Source organism: Halichoerus grypus, chromosome 9 (assembly GCF_964656455.1).
Source record: "Halichoerus grypus chromosome 9, mHalGry1.hap1.1, whole genome shotgun sequence".
NCBI classification, from domain to species: Eukaryota; Metazoa; Chordata; class Mammalia; order Carnivora; family Phocidae; genus Halichoerus; species Halichoerus grypus.
In genome coordinates, this window is record NC_135720.1 from 63,372,832 (window position 1) to 63,399,935 (window position 27,104).

General features: G+C 35.5%; 1 protein-coding gene across 1 annotated transcript in view; it reads right to left on the reverse strand.

Annotated features, from left to right (window-relative positions):
* Positions 1–4,438: 4,438 nt before the first annotated feature.
* The window catches only part of MANEA (mannosidase endo-alpha), a 75,326-nt gene continuing 52,660 nt past the window's right edge, over positions 4,439–27,104 (reverse strand). Inside the window, exons 4-5 of the mRNA XM_036082383.2 lie at positions 9,887–9,963; positions 4,439–9,201 (exon numbers count right to left, since the gene is read on the reverse strand). Coding sequence (XP_035938276.2) covers positions 8,544–9,201; positions 9,887–9,963 — 735 coding nt within the window. The 3' untranslated portion in view covers positions 4,439–8,543. The remainder of the gene's footprint in view (positions 9,202–9,886; positions 9,964–27,104) is intronic.

Here is a 27,104-nt window from a genome sequence, read left to right on the forward strand (position 1 = left end):
CACCCCTCCACAGCGCCCCCAGTCGTGCCTCCAGGTCGGGGCACGTCTCTGCCCTTTGTGCTCTAGAACCACCAGCCGTTCCCAGTTCGCACGAGAGACCCTGCCGCTCTGGGTTTATGCCTGGGGGCTGCCCTAAAGTCCTTTCCCCGCCGCTACCATTCTGCGAGTCTGTGCCCGTCTGCGGCACGCGAGGCTGTTGCTCACCGGTGGTGTAGGATCCCCACGGCCAGGCACCCTCCCGCTGCCGTTTATCCTCCGGTATATGCCCGCGGAATCAGGGCTCCCTGCTTCATACCTTGAAACCAACCGCCTGCGATATTCTGTTTGTAGAGATCCAGATCTTCTTACATCTCAGGCTGGTTTCGTGGGTGCTCAGAGTGGTCTGGTAGATATCCAGCTCAATTCTGGGGACCAGTTGAAATAGGGTCCCCTACTCCTCCACCATCTTTCCTCCACACTCCCTGTGATTTCTTTATTCCATAACTGGAAGCCTGTTTCTCCAACCCACTCCCCTTTACCCATTTTGCTTATTCCCCCACTCCTCTCCCTTCTGGCAACCACCAGTTTTATGTGTCTGTTTCTGCTTTACTTGTTCATTTTTGTTTTTTAAATTCCATATATAAGTGAGATCATATGGTATTTGTCTTTCTCTGTCTGATGTACTTCACTTAGCATAATACCCTGTATGTCCATCCATGTTGTTGCAAACGGCAAGATCTCATTCTTTTTGGGTCCTAGTAGTATTACTTTGTATATGTTTACCACATCTTCTTTACCCATTCATCTATAGATGGACACTTTGGTTGTTTCCTTATCTTGGCAAATAATGCCAAATAAACAGGGATGCGAATATCTTTTCAAATTAGTGTTTTCATTTCTGTGGGTGAATACCCAGTAGTGGAATTACTGGATCATATGGTATTTCACTTTTTAATTGTTTACAAAACTCCCACAGTGGCTGTACCAATTTACATTCCCACCAACAGTGCATGAGGGTTCCCTTTTTGTTTGCTTCCTTGCCAACACTTTTTTTTTTTTCCTAGCCATTCTGATAGGTATAAGGTGGTATCTCATTGTGGTTTTGTTTAGCATTTCCTGATGATTAGTGATTTTGAGCATTTTTTCATGTTTCTGCTGGTCATCTGTAGACCTTCTTTGGGAAAATGTCAATTCATGTCCTCGGCCCATTTTTTAATCAGATTTGTTTTACTGATGTTGAGTTGTGTAAGTTCGTTATATATTTTGGATATTAACCCCTTATTGGATATATTGTTTGCAAATACCTTCTCCCATTCAGTAGACTGCCATTTCGTTTTGCTGGTTTCCTCTGCTGTGCAAAACCTTTTTATTTTGGTGTAGTCCAATAGTTTAATTTTGTCATTTCCCTTGCCAAAGGAGACATATCCACAAATATGTTGCTAGAGTTGAGGTCAAAGAGATTACTGTCTACTTTCTTCTAGGAGTTTTTTTGTTTTTAATTTTTTATTTATTTTTTTTGATGTAGTGTTCCATGATTCATTGTTTGCATATAACACCCAGTGCTCCATTCAATATGTGCCCTTTTTATACCCATCACCAGGCTAACCCATCCCCCCCACACCCTCCCCTCTAGAACCCTAAGTTTGTTTCTCAGAGTCTTCTAGGAGTTTTATGGTTTTAGGTCTCACAATTAGGTCTTTCATCCATTTTACTTTTGTGTATTATATAAGAAAGTGGTCCAGTTTTCCCAGCACCATTTATTGAAGAGCCTTTTTCCCATTGTATTCTTACTTTTGTCATAATTAATAGACCATATAAGTGTGGGTTTATATCTGGGCTCTCTATTCTGTTCCATTGATCTATGTGTCCATTTTTATGCCAGTGCCATACTGTCTTGATTACTACAGCTTTGTAGTATATTTTGGAATCTGGGAAAGTTTTCTTCTTTCAAGATTGATTTTGCTATTTGGAGTCTTTTGAGGTCCCATATATTTCTTAGTATTATTTTAGTTCTCTGAAAAATGCTGTTGGCATTTTGATAGAGATTGCACTGAATCTGGAGATTGCTTTTAGTATGGACATTTTAGCAGTATTCCAATCCATGAGTATGGCATATCTTTCCATTTGTGTTATCTTCAATTTCTTTCATCGATGTTTTAGAGTTTTCAGAACACAGATCTTTCACCTCTTTGGTTAAGTTTATTCTGAGGGTTTTTTTTTTTTTTTTTTTGATATGGTTTAAATGGGATTGTTTTCTCTTTCTTATCATTAGCATACAGAAAGATTTCTATATATTAAGTTTGTATCCTGCACCTTTACTGAATTCACTTATTTCAAGTAGTTTTTTGGGGGAGACTATAGGTTTTCTGTGTTTTATATCATGTCATCTGTAAATAGTTTTTCTTTCTTACCAATTTATTTTTAAGATTTTATTTATTTATTTGACAGAGAGAGATGCAGCGAGAGAGGGAACAGAAGCAGGGGGAGTGGGAGAGGGAGGAGCAGGCTTCCCGCTGAGCAGGGAGCCTGATGCGGGGCTCGATCCCAGGACCCTGGGATCATGACCTGAGCTGAAGGCAGACGCTTAATGACTGAGCCACCCAGGCACCCCTCTTTCTTACCAATTTAGATGCCTTTTATTTCTTGTCTGACTGTTGTGGCTAGGACTTTCAGTACTAATCTGAATAAATGTGGTAAGAGTCAACATCCTTAAGACAGCTCTATTTTTCTTGAGAAATTTATTTTTAACTTACTCTATGGACATTGCACAATATGTAGATGATTAGATGTTTTTTCATATTGGCTACTTAAAAGCTTAAATTTGTGATCACAAGTATAGCAGTGTATTTACCATAATACTGTTTTCCTTTTAAAGCTGCATTCAGGGCGCCTGGGTGGCTCAGTTGGTTAAGCGACTGCCTTCGGCTCAGGTCATGATCCTGGAGTCCCTGGATCGAGTCCCGCATCGGGCTCCCTGCTCGGCAGGGAGTCTGCTTCTCCCTCTGACCCTCCCCCCTCTCATGTACTTGCTCTCTCTCATTCTCTCTCTCTCAAATAAATAAATAAATTAAAAAAAAAAAAGCTGCATTCAATGTGTATTCCTATTCTTGTTACACTTCAACTGAGACATTTTGTCACATGTTATATATTCTAACAGATCACTAATACCCTCTTTGAAACAAAGCAGATAAGAAAGGCAGGTATATTGAGAGTAAGAAAGAAAGGTTGAATAGCAGGCATCAAAAAAGGCATAAAACAGGTTACAGAAGTGGGGGCTATAACTAAAGGCAATTACTTACAGTGTTTTCTACTTACTTTTCAGGCTCCAAATATGGATCCGTATCTAATAAGCAAAAGAATAAAAGCATTCCAGGTCCTTCTCAGTAAATAAAATTAATTCAAATCTGCTAGTCAAAAGCCAAATTAGGATAAATAATAAATGAAATTTGGTCTTGGCATATTGGTCCTGGCTGAGATATGTATCTCATTATTGGGGTGCTTTATTTCTGATCTTCCATAGGATCTGGGAAAAGTTATCATACAGTCAGAACCCTCATGGATTCACTGTCATTGAGTTTTGTTACATACTTAGAACTATCCAATAATCATCACAATAACTAGTCATATGAAATCCCTTTGAGTGTAATGTTATGAAAAATGTTCTCAATAATTTTATATTTTATCAGAGGTCACAAATTAGTGACCCCAACCAGCAAATATTTTAAAAATCTTTTCTGGTATTTGCCAACATTTGTAATTAGAAAAATTTATGCACACATGGGCATACATACTTCCTCATTTTAGTGACCCATAACTACAAAATGAATTGACAGCTGATTAGCAACTACTCCTTTTAGGTGAGAGTAGTCCACAGTTCCTAGGACTCTCTAGGGTCTTAAACCTGGTGCATTTATTTACATTACATTACCTGACAGGTTCCTGTAGGTTTTTACATTTTTTAACTGTAGGTATAATGCCAATTTGAAAAATTTAAGTTTTTTTTTTTTTTTGTATAGTTGATACATGTTACATTATTTTCAGGTGTACAACATAGTGACTCAACTCACCATAAGTGTAGCTACCATCTGTCAGCATACAATACTATTACAGTACCATTGACTATATTCCCTATGCTTTACCTTTTATTTTAAATTGTGATGACAAGGTCAAGTTTACCTTGTAGAGGAAAGAAGTGCTTCTTTCCTGGCAAAAAACCCATATAACATCTTGTATTAACTATTCAGAAGCTCAATACCAAATATGTAGTCAACCATATATGCTAGCATTGTATATGTATATTCTTTTTAAAAATCCCATCTTTCATTGTTCATATATTTTTAAATTCTATGGAAAAACTACTTTAAATCCTGTTTTCAAAATGAGTACACATTTTAAAAAGAGGAAACATTACCTACACTCTATATAAGAATGACTCAAGTACAAAGAAAACAATGAAATATTATACATTAAAAGAATATTTTATTTGGGGATTATATTAAGTCTTTAGCTAAGAAGACATAATACTCATAAGGAAAGATAAAATAGAATTTGAGCTCAGCTACTATCCATAAAATGATTGTCAACATTTTTTTTATAAGACAGCTAAAAAGTCAAGAGCATAATTTTCAAGAATGTACTTTAATTAAATATAACACCAAATTTTCAAGTAAGAATTTAGCAGCCTTGCAGTTAACTTTTTACATGAAGCCCAAGATTAGACTGCTCTATTTTAATATTAATGGCTTAATAGACTGCCACATGGCTAAGGAATCTAAGTAATTAAAAAACAATACATAGAATGGCAGCATTCAATAAATACAAACTTACTACATCCAAAAAACATTCTGACACACTACCCTTGGGTGACTGTGTTTAAATATATAAATTTCTAAACCTTACTGCATTTATTGCAATTGAATTTCTTCTAGGTATTTTTCTCTTTTGTATCTGATAGTTTCAAAATCAGGGTAAAGATCACATTACATTAGACATTATTATCAAATTAATAGTGTTTTCATAATGGCTTTTTAAAAACTGACTCACACTTTTATGCATGAACATAATTATAATTAATATATTTTAAATGTAATTGAATAGCTAAAGAGTCACTTTATTTCATGTTATTTACAATCTTTGCTCAGATTAACCAATTCTTTCAAAAAGTCAAAAACAAAGCATGAAGATACAATCATATACCATAGGTTAAATTATATATAGAATTATTTAACCATAGTACAGCATTGCCTTCTGTCATGAAGTACTTATTTCATGGGGTAGTTTCTGAAAGGCTCTTTAACTTTATGATTAAATTTATGGCTAATTTTTTAATATAAATTGAGAAACTTAAAATATATAAGACGCTTTTAAATGAAGTCTAGAACATCTAAAATAGTGCTACTATGTTTTAACTTCACTAAATTTTAGATCTGTGACCATTTACTTACTAGTTCTTTATTTTTTCTTTTGATATCATAACTTATGTAACAACGGAAACTAACATTGAAAAATGTTCCTCTCTTCATTGATGAAATATAATAGCACTACTGCTAAGTTCTTTGATTGGACTATAGTGAGTCTCTGTAAAGTAATTAAGCCAATGTAGCACTTGAATTCTCAAGAATAATAATCTTATAGGGAGCATACAATAACATTTAGACTTTATGTGGATATATAACAAAGTCAGCATAAAATTTTATCTGAGCTAAAAAACTTTTTTGCTTGTGGCTAGGTCTATTTTCCATTTTGAAATTACAGATATTTATAAAAATAACTGGAATTTTTCTGGTCATAAATAGTATTGCTTCTATACTATGGGACATGAGGGTGTTCGACCTTAATTCAAAATTTAGATACAGACTTTCAAGAGCTGTTTCTGTAGGCACTAGAGAGTTCAGGAACAGTCATCACGTTTAACTGATCAGTTTGAAAAAGTGATGGTTATAAATTTGGTAGATTCTCTGGTGGCTTGTTAGGGTAAGATCTCCCAAAGGAGTTAGAGCTAACGTATGATTATGCCCAAAGAATAAAAAAATAAAACATCTCTGCCCCCACACCCCCAAAAACCTTTGTTTTTTTGTGTGTGTTTAACAAATTCACAGATTTAAAAATGTATATACAGTTAAAGATACAGACTTTGTAAGTGCTACATATCTCAAATATTTCATAAATAGAAAGGGACACATTTTTATACCTAAGATACACTATTTCATGTATGCTTTTATTAAATGAAAGTTAATTACTCCATATAACAAAATAGTCTTTTACTTTTAAAACAGAAAATAGTTAACATACAACTTAAACATTAATAACAGCAGTTTCTGACAATATTAGTCCTTAAGAGGAACAATAAAACAAAGATTGTTTTCTACACAGTCAAAACAGACTGATTAAACCATAAAAGAATTGTGATTCATGCATTGCATATATTACACTAACAGTTATTTTAGCTTATTGAATTCACACCTAGATAGTTTAAATTAGGCAATCAGTTCTTTGCTTTTACTTGTGATAATGATCTAAAAAGTCAAATGATAAAGGCAGCTGTAATGAATACCTGAGGAAGATTTATGAAATTAGAGATAATTCCTCCTAGTTTTTAAAACAGGCAAAAAGACACAGATTTTCATATAATTATAAATTCTTAAACCATTATGAGTTCAGATTCCAAACAAACATTCTTCCCTTGAGAACAAATTTGTTTTATCTTACTTTGAAATTTGATCATTACTGGCTGGTTGGAGTAATGTGTTAGGAACCACAACAAAGTTCAGAGGTAAAGAGTGCTGTAGTAGATTATCTATGTCTGCAGTGGGAGCAAGATAGAAAGTGGTAGTATTCGCATTGAGTATTTGTTGACCTTGTTTTTATTCTCTTAATCTCAGAACTATTTCATAAAATTTTCTGTCACGGTAGGTTCAAATATACAGTATAAGCAATTATAAGAACTCCTCTGTAGTAGTAATTTCTCTAAATTTAATAAAATACGGTAAAAGTGATTATTAGGAATAAACTCTAAATGTGTCATGCCTATGATAATATAGAGCGGCCAAATGGATATAAGAAAAAAAAAAATCCACAGGTCATATCTGTATGAATGTTCCTATGAAGAGGCTTGGTTATATCATTATAGTGATTTAGTCTCATAACTTCCTCTAGAAAGTAGTTTACTACTATTGTTCTAATTTCTCAAGGCCTGATCATTCTCTGAGAAATGGCAAATTCTTAAGTTATAAGTAAGTTTAACATTAATCATGCCTCTTTTCAAAGAAAAGATTTTTACTTCAAAATCACTGGCTAAAATAAATTTCATCACCTGATGGGCTATGTTATGATAAATTCTACGGTTGCTTTATTTCTGAATGAATATCTCTAAGACCTGAAGATTTATATGTATTATTGTTTAATATTGCTTCTCTTTAGTAAATTAAATATTTAAGAAATAATACTCTTGTAATAGCATATATATATTTTATAGTTCTAGTTAACTATAAGAACTGAAGGATAACATATACTCTATTAAAGAGACTTATTTGTAGCATACAGGTGGATTAATTTGTCACAATATGACAACTGATCACAAGTATCGAATCTGATAGATACCATGAAAGTATAATGTTTTTACATGGGGATATATTGCCTTTTAAATGAGATTATTGCCATCATTGTGTTAAATTCATTCCTGAAGTTTGACTTGTAAGTTTAAGATATAAAAGAATTTTCGTTTCCATGTTCCTAAAATGCTAAGTAAATTTCTCTATTTATTTTGGTAAAAATAGCTTAAAATATTAAGAAGGAAATCCAATGATAGTATCAACCTTTTTCTTCCTTAACATTAAATTTTAAAAACATGAATAGAATAATAAGTTAAAAATTAACAGGCTATCCAAAAACTGATATTTTGGGCATTCTATCTTCATAATTGTGAACCAACTATGTTTTCTTAATAGAGAAGCATGAAAGAACTTTCCACAGCTTCTAGTATCTGGAATTCAGCACTGTAAAGCAGATACGTTAGACATGCAAAACACCTAGCATGCTATAAGTAATCAAAAAAATCCTCAAAGGATGATGCATATTGTGCTGTAGAAAGCAGGCCTTCCTAACACAATGTGATTCACAGTAAGGCTTAAGTTATGATTTTATTTTCCTTAAGAATTTTTATTGGAGACTTTATTAGTGAACAGACTCTGGATGACTGAATTATTGGAAAAAAATCTAAATGAAACATGTACACTATCTTCTAGGTCTTATTTTCTTCATTAGACATATTAAATATACACAATCTATTTCTTTGAGCCCAGAATACAAGAAGGATTTAAGTAACACAAACATTTTTGGGTGAAATAAAAATTAGTAGCAAAGTACAATTTCAATTTCAGTCAGAAATTCAGCATATTATGCCACAGGGAATGTAATTTGCATAATCTTTCTGATATTTTTTCAGTGCAGCATTGTGAAGGGTGGCGATGATATTACCATTTTTTTTATTATGGTGATAACTGCCAATTGGTATATACTTAAAAGGTACTTACTAAAATTAGGTGATTTCTATAATCATTAATGCATTAAGAAACAGGCAGCTTCTGATCTAATGCATAAGTTGCTCTTTCCTTACTGTATTTTTCAGACCACCTGCGAGTTAGTTCTAGATAAAGACTTGGTTTATGAGGCCGGTAATCCAGGTACACTGTATTACTGGTTCTTTTGGGAATAGCTTTTTCAATCTGAGTTCCTTCATGCCACTCATTGAAAGAGGTGATAGAAATCACACTGGGGTGGGCATGGAGTGCAGCACCCAGAGCAGTTTCATAGTACTTCCCGCTGATTCGGTTTCGAGTGTTTTGAGCATTCCATGGGCGGATGCTGGTATCTATATATCCCGGGCCCACACTTGGGATAAACAGTAGGTTGAACTGGTCACAAAAAAATTTTATCCTTGCCCAATTCTCATATGATGAGCCATAAGTAAAGCCATTTGTGGCAAAATATGTGTAAATTCCATCAAAACCACCTTGTAGAATATCATATCTATGTTTGCTTTCTACTAGAAGTGCAATAAACAGTGCATCATAAGGAGAATTGCGGATGCTCTGAGACCCTGTGGTGGTTAACAAATTGGCCCATTTTTCAGGCTTTGTGATATAGGAATCATAGATATAAAACATAGGAAGAGCATTGCCGGTCTTAGTCTTGTACCTATAAAAGGCCGGATGATTTCCATATCTAGAATACAAAAATACATAGAAGTGAATATCTGTAACTCATTTTCCACAGACAATAACTGTTTCTATACTGAAAATGAAAGTAATCAGTGCAGTTTAAGCACATTGTTCACTTTCTTTGGGGGATCAGTTATATTAAGGGTAATCATTAAAAATGCATTTTCAATTTTGCAGATAGGAAAATTGAGATACTGGATACATCAAGACATACTGAGGTTTACAAATGATGACCAACACCATAAAAAGCCCATTTTCTATATGAATAATGTCTCACTGTTGCTGACAAGTTTCTTTTTAAGAGTACAGTATCTGTCACAGGTTCTTATCAGTAAAATCTTTGAACAAAATGAAGCTATATTTATATATAAATGAAAATATTAGATGTGGGTCCACAGATATAAAAGCAGTTCACATTTCATAATTTGAACCGTCTTTTAAAAAGACAAAACTCTGTATTCGTGATTTATAGAATAGCAATTTAAAATGTCAGCCAACAAATCATAAATAGCTTATTAAACAATCTATACAGAAAGCGAATCATACGGAATTTCAGAAATGTTCCTCAAAATGATTATTCATTACAAAATTTTATCTCAGACCATAAGTCATTCAAATCTCAAATATAATTTAAATGTACTCTTAATTATTGGGTTGTAAAACAGTAATTATAAACACAAGAAACTCACTTGTCTATAATATATTTGACATTTTTGTACATGTTTTGATCATCTCGATTGCTATATGGTTCGATGTGAAAAGTGACCTAAAACAAAAAAAGATTAGAGAAAAAATTATGATGTAAAAATGAAAGTGTATTTCATATTTTTAATAATTTAATCTTAATTTAGGATGAATACTTCTTGAACGTAAATATTATTAACAGCGAGTTCTAGCAGAGAAAGCTCCTAGTTAATGTTGTTACTGTGAAATAATATGCTCAACTGTTTATACTTTTTACCTCCGTTCTCACAACTCCCTTAAGGTAGTTACTAAGTGAGGCAGACTGTTGGAGGCAAAATAAGCAATCAAAATTCAGAACTCAAATGTTCAACCGCTATGCAATACTTCTTCCTATATGTTTATTTCTTATAAAGAAAAAATAGGGATATATTCTACATCCAGACATGTTTCTTTAAAAAGAACATGGTCCAGAAAAATCTGGATTCTTTTCCCAAGTGTGACCAACAGCAAATTTTTTTTTTTTTTTAAGATTTATTTATTTGAGAGAGAGTGGGCACATACCAGTGTGGGGAGGGGCAGAGGGAGAGAATCTCAAACAGACTCCTCACCTAGCGAGGAGACTGCCTAGGGCTGGATCCCACCACCCTGAGATCATGACCTGAGCAGTAATCGAGAGTCAAAAGCTTAACTGAGCTACCCAGGCTCCCCAAGAGCAAAGTCCTCTATCATTAAAACACCATTTCACAAAATAATCTACATTTAATGTGTAACAGTACTCAAAGAATTTATCACAAAATTACTGGAAAAATAATACCCACTAGTACCATGAAGCCTTCTTATTGATATGGTTTATAGATCTCTATCATAATTGTAGAAAGCAGTAACCAAAAGTATTTTTTTTAAATACTGTGCACAGAAGATTCATTTTCAGCTTATATATAAATCAAGAAAAACTGATTATGGCTAGTAAAACCATTTTGTATGATACTTCAAACTAATAGTGTAGATTGTCACTTAGATCTGTAAATCAAATAGGAGATTTTGCACTTTTATTACTAACTTTAACTGACTTACCAGTAGCCATTAAACATCATCTTTATGACCATCTAATAAACATCTTGATGTTATTCTAATCTTAGGGTTTAGTCTCTATGAAGCAGGTATGGAATTAGAAACTTCTATGCTACTGCAATATAAAATGCCTTTGTTTTGGGGCCACCTGGGTGCGACAGTTGACGGAGCATCCCACTCCTGGTTTCGGTTCAGGTCATGATCTCAGGGTGGTGGCATCAAGCCTGCCTGGGCTGCTGCTCAGCGCAGAGTCTGCTTGGGATTCTCTCTCACTCTCCCTGTGCCCCTCCCTCTCTAAAATAAATCCATCTTTAAAATGCTTTTGTTTTCAATTACCCAATTAAAGTAAAATGAATAAATAACAAATATGAGTACTATGAATAATGAATAATAAAATGGATTTTACTAGTCACAGAATTTTAAAGTCAGACAGCATTTAGTGAAAATATTCCCTACTTTGTATAATATTATTGAAATCTCATTTTACTAAAAGGAAGTTTTATCAGTAACAAAATAAGGTCAAATTCAATTCTGTATATTTAAGTACTGCTAGGACAGTCATAGTTTTCAGTAGCTCTAGTATTTACTTTTTTTTTTTTTTTTTAAAGACTTTATTTATTTGACAGAGAAAGACACAGCGAGAGAGGAAACAGAGGGAGAAGCAGGCCTCTCGCGGAGCGGGGAGCCCGATGCGGGGCTCGATCCCAGGATCCTGGGATCATGACCCGAGCCGAAGGCAGACGCTTAACGACTGAGCCACCCAGGCGCCCCTAGTATTTACTTTTTAACTTCAAGTGAAAGCAGAATGGCAAGGGTATAGGTATTTTCATGTTCCTATATAATGTTACCTTGGCTAATTCTCCCTTTAGATGGAATGTTGTATTTTCTAAGCTTCCATTTTATATATAAAGGGTACCTTGTTTAAGCAAATAGCCTATGTCAAAATATAAATGTCATCCTTTCCTTCTTTTGTAAAGTACAGATCAAAAAAAGCCATTGATAAATATACAATATTTCATTTTCCCCTCCTATATTTCAAACTTCTTAATTATAATAAAATCACTTTGTAGGTTTAATTAATGATGTAATCTAGTTAATATTTCTCTTTCATTGGGAAAAACCTATTAGACCAATATTAAAGTAACCTGATAAATGACAGAATACTATATATAAAATCAAACGTTAGCTTCAGATTAGAAAGAGTCATAAATGTTCCCTCATTTCATACTGCTACACTTTTGACCTTTCCAGCTCTTCTCCACCCTGCAGCCAAAGTAAACTTTCTAAAATGTACATCTGATGATCCTGGAGAGTGAGGTCAGCAACACGCTGGCATAAAATGTTCCTATTTATCCACCCCAAAAATCAAAGGATTAGACATTCATACATGAACAAAAAGCACCCTCATGGGTGTTTTTAGACCCATCACCTTACTCCAAGGAACCTGGGAGGAGTGTCACCCACCAGAGGAGTGAGCCAAACTGCCTAGACCATTCTTGCCCCTACGGGACAAAAACTGGGTGAGTACAGACTGGAATAGCGTCAGAGAGTCTTCCCTAAGGCAGACTCTAGCACACCATTGCAAAGGGCCACCTGAGATTGTAAGAGAAACTTTCCTGGCACCACCCCTCTGCCCAATGAAACACTGAAGGGTGCTAATTTATCTGGTGGCAGTGACCTCTCCTGCGGGGGAAAAGGAAAGCAGTGAGTGCCTAGTTATGGCAACCAGAGAAAGCCATTGTCTCCCTCAGCACCTGGAGTACTAAGGTGGGAGATCTATAACCGGGGATTGGGAGGAAATTGGGAAAGCAGATAAGAATTTCAAATAGCTGTAATGAGGAAACTCAACAAGTTACAAGGAAATTCAGAAAGAATTCAATCAAATCAGGAATTAAAAATACAAAATGAGTTCTTTCCAAATTCTGGAGCAAAAATTCAGTAAATTAGATCCAGAATGTAACAGAGAGCATATACAGACCACATGAAAGAATAATTGCATGGAGGATAAGAATTTTGAAATAACATGGAAGAGGGAGCTTAGAGTTAAAGTATAGAAAGCCTAAATGAGTGGTAATTATAAAAAAGACAAATATCAGAATAATCAGGATTTCAGAAGAAGAGAGGGAGAAGGGGATGGGAAAGATAATCCATGCAAGTGGAAACTGCAATAGAACATCAAATTTCAGAATATAAATTCAAAGAGGGCTGAAAAATTAAGTGTTCAAGTGAAAATCACTAATTTTCTCTGGAAATGTTTTCACATGCTATGGCAACAATGCTGTATTTTAGTGTTTCTTCTGGTAATACTGTCCCCCAGAATATCAACAGATATAATTTATTATACTTACACCGATTACTGCTAACTTTCCTCTTTACAAAATGTGTCTCTGTGTCAAATATTTTTCTTTGTAGTTTTACTTTATAATTTTGTTGAAATAAATATAACTCTACTAGGAAAAGAAAAAAAAAAAAAAAACAGCTCCAATTCAAGATAGTGACGTAGGAACCTACAACTCACCTTACACGGACACACTGAATCTATAGCTATCTATGGAACAATTTCCTCTGAAAAAAACCCTAAAACTTGGCAGAGTGAGCTCTTCACATCTGGTAAACAAGGGGAAAACCACATCAAAGTGGGTAGGAAAGGCTGAGACAAAATCTCACCATAAAACCGCACCACGGACTCATAATCGGATGGGGATTCAAAAGTTGGGAGCCTCTCCCTGAGAAGCAAAGTGCTTGATCCCACATTGGGCATCCTAACGTTTAAGATTGGCACCTGAGAGATGAGACTCCAAAACATCTGGCTTTGAAGACCTCCAGGGTTTACACCTACCAGATTGATGGGGCTATGGTAAACTGAAAAATGGCTCTTAAAAGGCTCAAGTGCAGATTCACCTGCCCCAAGGCCCAGCACGGAAGCAGTCCTTTGCAGGTGACCAGACTTTATGTGAAACAGACTCATTTGCTAATGTGAAAGCATTGGTCTGAGGGGCAGAGGCCTAAGGAGGACTCTCTGGGGAGAAGGCTGGTGAGTGCCATCTTATTAATCTCTCTCAGTTATGCTATAGAGCACCAGGATCTCCTGGAGGAGAGCTTTTATCCATGCCTGGTAACCCAGTTTTTGTGGCTGCAACTCAGAAAACACCCCTTGATCACCTGGCTCTAGAGAATGAGGGGTTCCTGGGTCCCACAGGGCTGTAACAATCAAAGAGGCAGTTTGGCAGACTAACACTACCAAACTGCTTCTTCCTCTGCCTGCCACTCCACCTGCTTGTGCTCTGACAAATCTAAAAACAAAACAAAACAAAAAACCACCACCAACCACCCACATTTAAGAGCTGCTGTAAACCTTTTCTGAGCCCTCAGAGGGCAGGTACTATCTCCCGTGCTCCCTCTGCTGCACTCCAGAAGGTCAGCATCTCTCAGAGGGGAGGTCTTACATGTGTTTGGTGCCCTGATTTTTGTGGCTGCAACCCAAAGGATAACCCCTGATAGCCTGGCTCTGGTAGCAGCAGAGCCTGAGTTCCTGAGCCCCCCAGAACTATAATAATCAGATAGTCCTTGGTGGGGCACCACCCAGATAGCAGATTGAAACACAGCCCCATTCTGTCAAAAAGGCTGAGTTGCTTGTCCTGGAGCTTCAGCCTTAGGGGCAGGCTTCAGGTTTGGCACCCAGCTAGAGCCTACCGAAGTGCTCTCAGGGAACATAGGCCAGGGGATGCTATCTTTGTGCCTTCTCTCTGCCTCACTACAGCTTGTGGAATCTCCCAGAAAGGAGCTTATAAACTTGCCTGAAGCCCCAGTTTTCACAACTGCCACTCAGACAACACCTCCCGATCACCTGGCTCTGATGGCCAGTGCGTCTTATATATAGTCCAGTGGGACCACAAACATATCTGCATTCTTTAAAAGCTACTGCCTTAAGGGTCTGGCTTCTAATCAGCCTGAGTCTACATGCTGAATGAGGCCCTCCCCTGCTTTGGGTAACTAACTAGTTATTGGAACACCCCAACTACAGGGATCTGTTAGAAATAATATAGGATGCTTGGACAAACACAAAGGATTGAGAGACAACCAAAAGCTAGGGCAGGGTTGAATGTTAAGGTTCATCTCCTGCAAAAGGCTAGCCATTCAAGACTGGGAGAGGTAGTTGTTTCATCTAATGTGTAGAAACCAACATAGAATCAAGTGACAGAGATAATAAATAGAGATAACAACTTACCTGATAAAGAGTTGAAATTAATGATCATAATTATGTCCACAAAACTCTGAAGAAAGGATTTAAAAAGTGAGAACTTCAACAAAGGAATAGGAAATATAACAAAGTACCAAACGGAAGTCAGTGCTAAAGAATAAAATAGCTGAACTGGAAAATACACCAGATGGGTTTGATAGCATGAATCAGAAGAGAGGCTCAAACACAAGTCATAAGAACTCACCAATCAGAGCAGCAAAAAAATAAAAAATAAAAAAAAAAAGTGGAAAAACAGTGAAGCTAGATTAAGGGATTTATACGACAACATCAAGCAAACTAACAATTGCATGATAGAGGTCCAGGAGGAGGAGAGAGAGAGAAGGGGGCAGAAAACTTATCTGAAGAAATAATAACTGAAAATTTCCCTAACCTGAGGAAGGAAAACACCTCCAGATCCAAGAAGCTCAGAGAATTCCTAAAAAGATGAACCCAGAAAGACTCGCAGTTAGAGATTATTAAATGTCTTAAAATGTAATTAAAATGTCAAAAGTTAAGGACAAGGAAAGATTCTTAAAAACAGTAAGAGAAAAACACTTGTTACCATATAAGGGAACCTCCATAAGACTAATAGCAAATTTTTCAGCAAAAACTAAGCAGACCAGAAAAAAGTGTCACAACCAAGAACACTGCACCTGGCAAAGTTATCATTCAGAATTCAGAAGAGATAAAAGAGTTTTCCACACAAGCAAAAGCCAAAGGAGATCACCACCACAAACCCGCCTTACAAGAAACGTTAAAGGGACCGTTTTAAGTAGAAAAGAAAGGGCACTAAATATTTCACAACTTGTGAAAGTACAAATTTCACTGGTAAAGGTAAATAAATAGTGAGGGTAGTGAATTAATCACAAAGCTAGCATGAAGCTTAAAAAATAAAAAGAGTAAAAACTACAAATAAAGTATACACACAATAAAATGATGTAAAATGTGACACCACAAACATAAAAGAGGTGTGAGGGGAGTAAAACCGTAGAGTTTGGAATGCATTCAAACTTATCAATTTAAAACTGTTACAAATATAACTTGTTATATGTAAACCTCATGGTAATCACAAAGCAAAAACCTACAGCAGATACGTGCACACACAAAATAATGAGAAAGGAATCTAGGCACACCACTAGAAAGCCATCAAACCACAAAGGAAGAGAGCAAAAGAAGACAAAAGAACAGAGGAACCCAAAAACAGCCAGAAAACAACAAAACAGCAAGACGTACAAACTATCAAATTACTTTAAATGTAAATGGACTAAATTCTCTAATCAACAGACAGGCTAAATGGATTAAAAATAAATAAATAAAAACAAGACCCATCTATATGGTACCTACAAGAGTATCAGATATAAGAACATGTAGTCTGAAAGTGAAGGGATGGAAAAAGGTATTTCATGCAAAAAGAAACAAAAAGAAAGCAGGAGTAGCTATATGTATATCCCACAAAATAGGCTTTCAAAACAAAGACTATCATAAGAGATAAAAAAGGGGATTACATACTGATAAAGGGGTCAATCCAATAAGAAGATGTAGCATTTATAAATATTTATGCACTCAGCATAGGAGCACCTAAATATATAAAGCAAATGTTAAAACACCCGAAGGGAGAAAAAGCAATACAATAATTGTAGAGGACTTAAATACCCACTTAAGTCAATGGATAAATTATTCAGAGAGTAAAAGAAATTATAGGCCTTAACATGTCAGAACAGATGAACTTAACAGATATTTACAGAAAATTTCAATCAAAGCAACAGACTGCACCTTCTTAAAGTGCATCGTCATTCACCCATCCTCCAGGATAGGTCATATGTTAGGCCACAAAACGAGTCTTAACAAATATATTAAGATTGAAATCATACACCATGTGGTCAGAAAAGATGCTTGATGAAACCAGAAAACAATTTTAAGAAAACTGGGAAATTCACAAACATGTGGAGATTAAACAACATGGTACTGAACAACTAATATATCAAAGAAAAAATTAAAAGAGAAATTTAAAAATTCCTTGGTCACAGCAACTTCTTTCAAGACACGTCTCCAAAGGCAAGGGAAACAAAGCAAAAATGAACTTTTGGGACTTCATCAAGATAAAAAGCTTCTGCATAGCAAAGGAAACAGTCAACAAAACTAAGAGGCAACCCACGGAATGGGAGAAGATATTTGCAAATGACATTACAGAGAAAGGGCTGATATCCAAGATCTATAAAGAACTTCTCAAACTCAAATAACCCAGTCAAAAAATGGGCATAAGACATGGACACTCCTCCAAAGAACACATACAAATGGCTAACAGACACATGAAAAAATGTTCAACATCACTTGGCAACAGGGAAATACAAATCAAAACCACACTGAGATACCACCTTACACCAGTTAGAATGGTAAAAATTAACAAAACAGGAAACAACAAATGTTGGCGAGGATGTGGAGAAAGGGGAACCCTCTTACACTGTTGGTGGGAATGCAAGCTGGTACAGCCACTCTGGAAAACAGTATGGAGGTTCCTCAAGATGTTAAAAATAGAGCTACCCTACGACCCAGCAATTGCACTACTAGGTAATTACCCCAAAGACATAGATGTAGTGAAAAGAAGGGGCACATGCACCCCAATGTTCATAGCAGCAATGCCCACAATAGCCAAACTGTGGAAAGAACTGAGATGCCCTTCAACAGATGAATGGATAAAGATGTGGTATGTATATACAATGGAATATTACTCAGCCATCAGAAAGGATGAATACCCACCATTTGCATCAATATGGATGCAAGTGGAGGGGATTATGCTAAGTGAAGTAAGTCAAGCGGAGAAAGACAATTATCATATGGTTTCACTCATATGTGGAACATAAGCAATAGTATGGAGGACCATAGGGGAAGGGAGGGAAATCTGAAGGGGGAGAAATCAGAGAGGGAGATGAACCATGAGAGACTATGGACCCCGGGAAACAAACTGAGGGTTTCAGAGGGGACAGGGGTAGGGGGATAGGATAACAGGGTGGTGGGTATTAAAGAGGGCACGTGTTGTGGTGAGCACTGGGTGTTTTATACACAACTAATGAATCATTGAACACTACATCAAAAACTAATAATGTATACTATACAGTGGCTAACTGAACATAAAAAAAAACGAGACAAAGAAAATAGAAATAAAAAATACAAAAACTTGAGGGGAGTTCATAGCAATACATGCCTACCTTCAGAAATAAGAAAAAAATCTCAAACGAACAACCTAACTTTACACATTAAGGAACTAGAAAACAAAGCAAAACAAAACAAAAAACCAAAGAGTTTGGAGCTATATGTGAAAATATATATAACAAAGTTTGGAGTTTTATATAGGGAATAGAGACTAAAATGACAATAGAAAAGAAGAAAACAAGAGCTGTTTCTTTGAAAATTTAAACAAAATTGACAAACCTTTAACTAGACTCACAAAGAAAACTCAAAAAACAGAAATGAAAGAGATGTTACAAATAAACCACAGAAATACAAAGGATCATAAAAACTACAATGAACAATTATATGCCGACAAATTGAACAACCTAGAAAAATGGATAAGTTTCTAGAAACATACAACCTTCTGAGACTTCATCATGAAGAAAGAAAATCTGAACAAACCAATTATTGGTAAGGAGATTGAGTCAGTAATCAAAAACTTCCAATAAACAAAAGTTCAGGGACAGAATGCTTTGTTGGTGAATTCTACCAAATATTCAAAGAATTTATAGCAATCTCTACTCTTCCAAAATACAGAAGAGAAGCAAACTCTCTTGTAAAAATTAGCAAACTAATTTTACAAGGTTAGCATTACCCTGATACCCAAACCAGACAAGGATGCCACAAGAAAAGAAAATTACAGGCCAACATCCATGATGAACACAGATGCAAAAATCATCAACAAAATATTACTAGGCTGCATTATTGCCAATAGCCAAGACAACAGAACAACCTATATGTCTAGTGAAGGATGAATGGGTAAAGAAGTAGCAGTATGTATGTGTATATATACTCACACACACACACACACACACACAATGGAATTTTATTCAGTCATAATAAAGAATGAAGAATAAAATTTTGCCATTTGTGACAACATGGGTAAACCTTGAGGTAATTATGCTGTTTGATCTCACTTAAATGTGGAACAAACCAAGCTCACAAAGCAAAGGGCGGGAGGTTGAGGGATGTGGGCAAAGGTGTTTAAAATGTACTGATTTCCAGTTATAAAAAATGTCAGTCATGGGGATGTATTGTATAGCATGGTGACTACAGTTCCTAATACTTCACTGCACATCTGAAACTTGCTAAGAGAGTAGATCTTAAAAGATTTTATCACAAGAAAGCTTTATAATTATGTATGGTGGCGGATGTTAACTAATTGTGGTGATCATTCCACAATATATATAAATATAAAATCTTTACATTGTACACTGGAAACTAATATAATGCTACATGTCAATTATACCCAATTTAAAAAAAAAAGAAATCAAAGAATATCTCAAATGAAAATGGAAACACAACATACCAAAACCAATGGAATGCTGCAAAACTAGTTGAGACAGAAGTTTATAGTGATGAATGCACATATTAAGAAATGAGAAAGATCGTAAATAAACAGCCTTAACTTTACACTTCAAGGAACTAGAAAGAGAACAAACTAAGCCCAGAGTTAGCGTAAGGAAGGAAATAATAAAGATCAGAGCAAAAGTAAATGGAAACCAGAAAAGCAATAGAAAAGATCAATGAAACTAAGATCCTGGTTTTTTTGAACGATAACAAAATTTACAACTCTTAAGCAAGACTGAGAATATGAGACAGAAGACTCAAATAAAAAGAAATTACAACAGACACTACCAAAATAAATAGGATCATAAGAGACTACTATGAATAATTATATGACATCAAAGAAATGGATAATTTCCTAGAGACACAGAAATAGGAATGTCTGAACAGTAACATGTGAGGAGATTGAATCATTATCAAAAACTTCCTGACAACTGAAACCCCATGACCAGATAGATGTCTTACTTAATTGGGCAATTCTGTCAAATATTTAAAGAAGAATTAATGCCATTACTTTTCAATTTTTTTCTGAGAACTAGAAGAGGAGGGAACACTTCTAAACTCATTTTATGAGGCCAGCATTATCCTGATGCCAAAGCTAGATAATGATGCTACAGGGATGGATGGAAAACTATAGATCCTATGAAAAGAGAGGCAAAAGAACATATCTAATGATATTAAAGGCAAAATACAACAGACCCACAGCTAACACTATAGTCAGGGAAAAATTGAAAATTTTTCCTCTAAGATCAGGAACAAGACAAGTATGCTCACCTTACCACTCTTATTCAAAATAGCCCATGCAAGTCCTAGCTAGAGCAACCAGGCAAAACAAAGATATATAAAGTATCCAAATAGGAAAGGAATAAGTAAAACTGTCATTATTTGCAGATGATGGGACCTTATATATCGAAAATCCCGAAGACTCAAATTATTGGATCTAATCAGTGACTTCAGTAAAGCTGCACAAATTAAAACCAATATAGAGAAATCAGTTGCACTCTATTCACTAACATACATCTGAAAAGGAAAAAAAAAAATCTATCTCATTCACAAACACATCAAAAACAATAATAAATACAGAGGAATAAATTTAACCAAGGAAGTAAAAGATCTGTATAATGAAAACTACATAACTTTGCTAAAAGAAATTGAAGACAACATAAACAAATGGAAAGACATCTCGTGTTCACAGTTTTAAGAGATAATATTGTTAAGATGTTCATGCTACCCAAAGCAGTCTACAGATTCAATGCAATTCCTATCCAAATCCAATGTAATTTTTCACAGAAATAGAAAAAATAATGCTCAAATTTGTTTAGAACCTCAGAAGATCCCTAATAGATATAATAATCATGGGAAAGAACAATAAAACTAGAGGTATCACACTTCCTAATTTCAAACTATACTACGAAGCTATGGTAATTAAAATTTGGTACTGGTGTAAGATAGACGCATGGACCCATGGAACAAAATAAAGAGCCCAGAATTAAGTCCCTGCATATAAGGTCAATTAGGAGATCAGGAACATCCAGTGAAGAAAAGATAATTTCTTCAACAAATGGTGCTGGGAAAACTGCATAACCACATGTAGAAAAAGAAAACTGGACCCCTAATTTATACAACTCACAAAAATTGCCTTGAGAGGGACTTGAAGACTTAAACATAAGACCTGAAACTGCAAAACTCTTAGGAAAAAAACATGGGTAAGAACCTTCTTGACATTGGTCTTGACATGATATTTTGTATATGACAACAAGAGTACAAACGACAAAAGAAAAAAAAATCAGTAAGTGGGACTATATCAAACTTAAAATCTACACTGTAGAAGAGAAACAATAAAATGAAAAGACAGCTATGGAATGGTAGGAAATATCTGCAAACCATGTATTGGATAAGGAGTTAATATCCAAAATTTATAAAGAACTCATACAATTCAATTAAAAAAATCTGATTAAAAAATGGGCAGAGGAAAAGTAGAGACATTTTTTTCCAAAGAAGATATCCAAATGGCCAACAGGTAATCATCAGGGAAATGCAAATAAAAACCAAAATAAGATGGGCATAATAACAGATGTGAGGTGCTATCATCAAAAAGAACTGTTGATTAAGATGTGGAGAAAAGGGAACCCTTGTGTACCGGCAGTGGGAATGTAAAGTGGTGCAGCCACTATAGAAAGCAGTATGGAGGTTCCTTAAAAAATTAAAGACAGCACTATCATAATATAGAAATTTCACTTCAGAGTATTTATTCAAAGGAAATGAAATCACGATCCCCAAAGGATATCTGCACCCTCATGTTCCTGCCAGCATTATTTACAATAGACAATATATGGAAACAATGTAAGTGTCCAATGGATGAATGGATAAGGAAAATGTGGTATATATACACAATGGAATGCTATTCAGCCATGAGAAAACAAGAAATCCTGCTATGTGTGACAACATGGGTGGACCATGAGGTCATTAAGATAAGTGAGACAGGTCAGACAAAGACAATTTAGGATATCTCTTACATGTGGAATCTAAAAGAAAATGAATGCAAAACAACAACAACAACAACAACACAAAAAACCAGTAGAATCGTGTTGCTAGGGCCTGGGGGCTGGAGGAATGGGAGTGATTTTGTTTAAGGGTATATACTTGGAACTAGTAGATAAAAACCATGGAGATCTAACACACAGGACAGTGGTTATACACAACAAAACCCTATTATAAAGACTAGATCTTAATTGTTCCCATCACTAGAGGAGATTATAATTATGTGACATGATAGAGGTATTAGCTAGTGCTACAATGGCAATCATACTACAGTATAAATTTATCATTGCGTTGTAAACCTTAATTTACATGCTATATGCTGGTAATATCCCAAAAAAGGAGGTAAAAATCAGATCAAGCTTTCCTCCTCCAGCTCCTCCACACCCCACCTTCACTCCTCTATACCTTTCATCTTCCCCTAGAATACAAATGAGGTCTTCCTACACCTATATGGTGCTATAATACTTAGTACTTTTCTCTTCCTGCAATTACTTGTGTTTGTCTCTGACCTCCACCAAACTGCAAAGCCCCTTAAGATACAGAGAGATTATATTATTCTTAATATTACCAGCATCTGGAATAGCACCTGAATGAATGCATACATGAGTGGAAGATTTCCATGCAAAACTGGTTAACAGTCAAATTAAACTCTAGGTCTGCCATTTATATACCCCATTTAGGTGAGATTTACCAATTTTTCACCACAAATTCACCCTGTAACTTAAGAACAAGGAAGGAAAAAAAGGGGCAGGGGGAGGAGATCATTGATAGTATAACATCTTTCAAATGGAGCTGAAAAATAATCTTAAAAAAAACCACAAACATACTACATGCAACTTTTAACATAGCCAAAAATCTGCATGAGCCTGAGAAACAGAATTTTCTTATTTATTTATTTGGTCTATGACTCTAGAGCCATAGGCCAAATAAATAATGGATGCTGGTAAACTAACAGTATGAGAAATGTGATTTATATATAACATAGAAAAACACTTGCTATTTTAAAATACAAAATTATGGGGGCGCCTGGGTGGCTCAGTCGTTAAGCGCCTGCCTTCGGCTCAGGTCATGATCCCAGGGTCTTGGGATCGAGCCCCGCATCGGGCTCCCTGCTCAGCGGGAAGCCTGCTTCTCCCTCCCCCACTCCCCCTGCCTCTCTCGCTGTCTCTCTGTCAAATAAATAAAATCTTTAAATAAAAAAAAATAAATAAATAAATAAATAAAATAAAATACAAAATTATTAAAATGCAAGACCATCAGTGGCTAAGTTGGTTCTTTCACTGGATCCTCCTGATTTTCTTTTACCTAGATGGGTGGTTTAATTCAGTCAGATTGTGATGTGATGATGTTATATAGTTAACAACCCACAATCTCCGTGGCTTTCAAAGACAAACATTTGTTTGTTGCACATAGTTATATGGACTGGCTATGATGGCTGTGCTCCAGACTGTGGATCAGGTTCAGATCTGCTCCCTGTGCCTATCATTCTGGGGCCTAGGAAGAAAGAGCACCTGAGGCATGCTGTTCTTATAGAAAAGGAATACAACCATGGAAGCACATATGGTGTTTATGCTCAGGTATGGTATATATTATGTTTTTTCACATCTTATTAGCCAAAGCAAGCCATGAGGCCAAGGCCAACATCAATGGGTCAGGAGGTACACTCACTCTTTTCCATGGAGGGGAAGGGAAAAAGGACTGTTGACTAAACAGTGACACAATCTACCAAAATGTGTTTCACTCAAACACTGTTTCACCACTGTGGTCTTTTTTTTTTTTTAAATTTATTTCTTTTAGAGAGAGCGTGTGAACAGGGGGAAAGGGCAGAGAGAAGAAGGAGAACATTAGATTCCCCACTGAGTGGGGAGCTCCACAGAGGGCTCCATCTCAAGACCCTGAGATCATGACTTGAGCCAAAATCAAGAGTCTGACGCTCAACCTACTGAGCCACCCAGGAGAGCCCCTCACTGCTATGTTCTTAAAGATACAGGAGGATGGCAAAGATACAGTGGATAAGACCCAGCTCTGATTTTTATTATATAGTTAAAAAGTGCTACAACAGTCCTTGTTCCAATGAATATGCTAACAAATATATCAAAGAGCAGATAACTTGAAACTCATAATTTATATTTTGCTTTACTCATTTACTCTGCTCCCCCAAGAAATTAATTAGTCCACGTTTGCTAGAGATAAAGCAAAACAAGTAACTAAAGTGTCAAACATTTTTGTTATTCCTGCTCATTTGTTTGACTTAAAAGCACTCACCTAAAATGACTCTTGGTTGAAGTTAATAAATAAAAACTGCAATTACAAAGTGACTAATACTAGTTAAACCCTTATGTAATCAAAACTAATAAGCTATGACAAAAGCTTAACTGTGAGACAAACTCATTTCTTAACAAACTCTCTATTCCTAAACCAAAAAAAGAGAATAAAGGAAAAACATTTTTAGCTCAAAAAGTAGAAAGGGAAGAGTAAAACAAACCTGACGAAAGAATGATTAATTCTATCAATCAAGATTGAATAGAATTAATACACTAAAACTATTAGAATATTTTAAAAACCTATTAGAATATTTTAAAAATAAAACTGATAAATTGAAGGGCTGCTTTTTTGGCAGGAAGGGGCTAAGCAATTCTATACTAATCAAATTGTAGAAAAGGGAGATTATTTCCTTGTGCTGAAAATTAGCAAGGGCAAAAAGAGTTACTAATAAACCCACTTATTTTACTCTTAAAGTTTCAGGTGTGGTAAGTTATGCAGATTGTAGGCCCCAGTTTATTAGCACAGAACTCACAGTATTATTCATCTCTTCTATCAGTGCTTAGAACTTTAATTTTAGTAAGTTATTGTCATTATTTAAGCATTAACTTTTCTTTGTATTAGCAGGCAAAGTTTCCATTCTTTATAAAAACAGGACATATTACACTTTATCTAATTATAAGAAATATCTGCTCAACACTACAGAAATCACATAAAAACTCAATAACTAAAACCATCTTATGGTTTCATCCTGTCATTTTACAAATGAGGTAGATAAGCCAAGAAGATGAAGTAATTAATATAAAATTCCAGAGCTGAGATTAACTCTAATCTCATGGTGCCTGGTCTATTTTTGTAAGCACTGCATAGTTGCTCCCCAGACACAAGGCCAAGAAATTATCCTAAACATTTTGTAAAATATTAGCCTGTCTGGTTCCAAATGATTCTGATCATTAGATATAAAAGCTGAAGCACAGATAGACCAAGTATGTTGGCAATTAGATATCTTTGCCACATTCTCCTAAACAGGAAGCTTTAAATTTATTTTATTTTATTTTTTTAAAGATTTTATTTATTCATTTGAGACACAGAGATACAGAGAGAGAGAGAGAGCATGAGCAGTGGGAGAAGCAGAGGGAGAGGAAGAAGCAGACTCCCCGCCGAGTCAGGAGCCCGATGTGGGACTCGATCCCAGGACCCTGGGATCATGACCTGAGCCGAAGGCAGATGCTTAACCATCTGAGCTACCCAGGCGCCCCTAAACAGGAAGCTTTAAAGAGGAGAAAACCAAACCTATCCTCATGCATCAGAACATCCTCCCTTTACCTTTAAACTCCTGAAAGTATATACTTAAAGGCCAGCTTTCTTGAGTTGTGAAGGCCTCTTCCCTCTCATCTCCCAGGATTACAGAATTTAGAATTACATGGACAGAAGAGTGGCCTTTGGACCTGTTTTGTGGAAGAATAATCATATTACTTATCCAGTTTCAGACCTGATGCCAGAATTTGCAAGGTCTGTGTATTTGCAGATTTCAAGCGCCAATGAGAGCTTACTGAATGGTACTGGGGGACATGGCATATGACAGCTCTTTCCAGTCAGCTAATTTAGGTGATGCTGCTGCCTTAGGAGCTTTAGGATTATAAAGTAGAAAAAGAAGGCTTTATGGACAGGAATTGGGGGTTAAAAAAAAAAAAAAGAACTTGCCTATTTAGCTGATCCTGTTTGCCTAGAGTTCTAGTTCCACTCCCTGATAAATTGCTGATTCCTTAAGCTGCAAAAGAAGTCTTAAAACTCATTTTTCAGATTTTTATTTGAAAATAAATATTTCAACAGTGGTCCACATCATCTCTTAAAGACCTCACTTAACTTACCTGTACTGGACAAACCAGCCTGTCTTCCATTAGGATATATAAACTTCAAGACATTTCAGAGCAAATAAAAACCCTCAGTGATTTTTAAGAGTGGTAACAACCTGAGAATTCAGACTAAGTAGTCTCTAGTGAAAAGATACTCTGATTCACATTTTAAGATTTGCTAATACACTACCTTAAAAAACAGGAACAAACATGAAGAAAAATGAGCAATCTAAGAATTATTAGACATGAAAATTATTGCTTAAGGACAAGAACAGTAGAACAGATAATGAAAAAAAACTACATCAGTATCAGGAAGACAAGGTTATTAATAAACATTCCTTTTACACTTCATTCTAAATTATTCTTGAATTATATACTAGAATCTCATATGAAGTGCTTTGTTTTTGGACTATTATGTTTCATTGATCTCTTTCTGTATCCTAATGCTAATGCCATACTCCTAATATCTGTCATTTTATAGTACATTTCATTATTTGGAAAAACAAGTTTTCCTTTCATTAATTAACATTTTTTAAAGTCTATTTTTTTTTTTTTTTTAAGATTTTATATATTAGGGGCTCCTGGGTGGCTCAGTTGGTTAAGCGTCTGCCTTTGGCTCAGGTTATGATCCCAGGGTCCTGGGATTCAGCCCTGCATTGGGCTCCTTGGTCAGCAGGG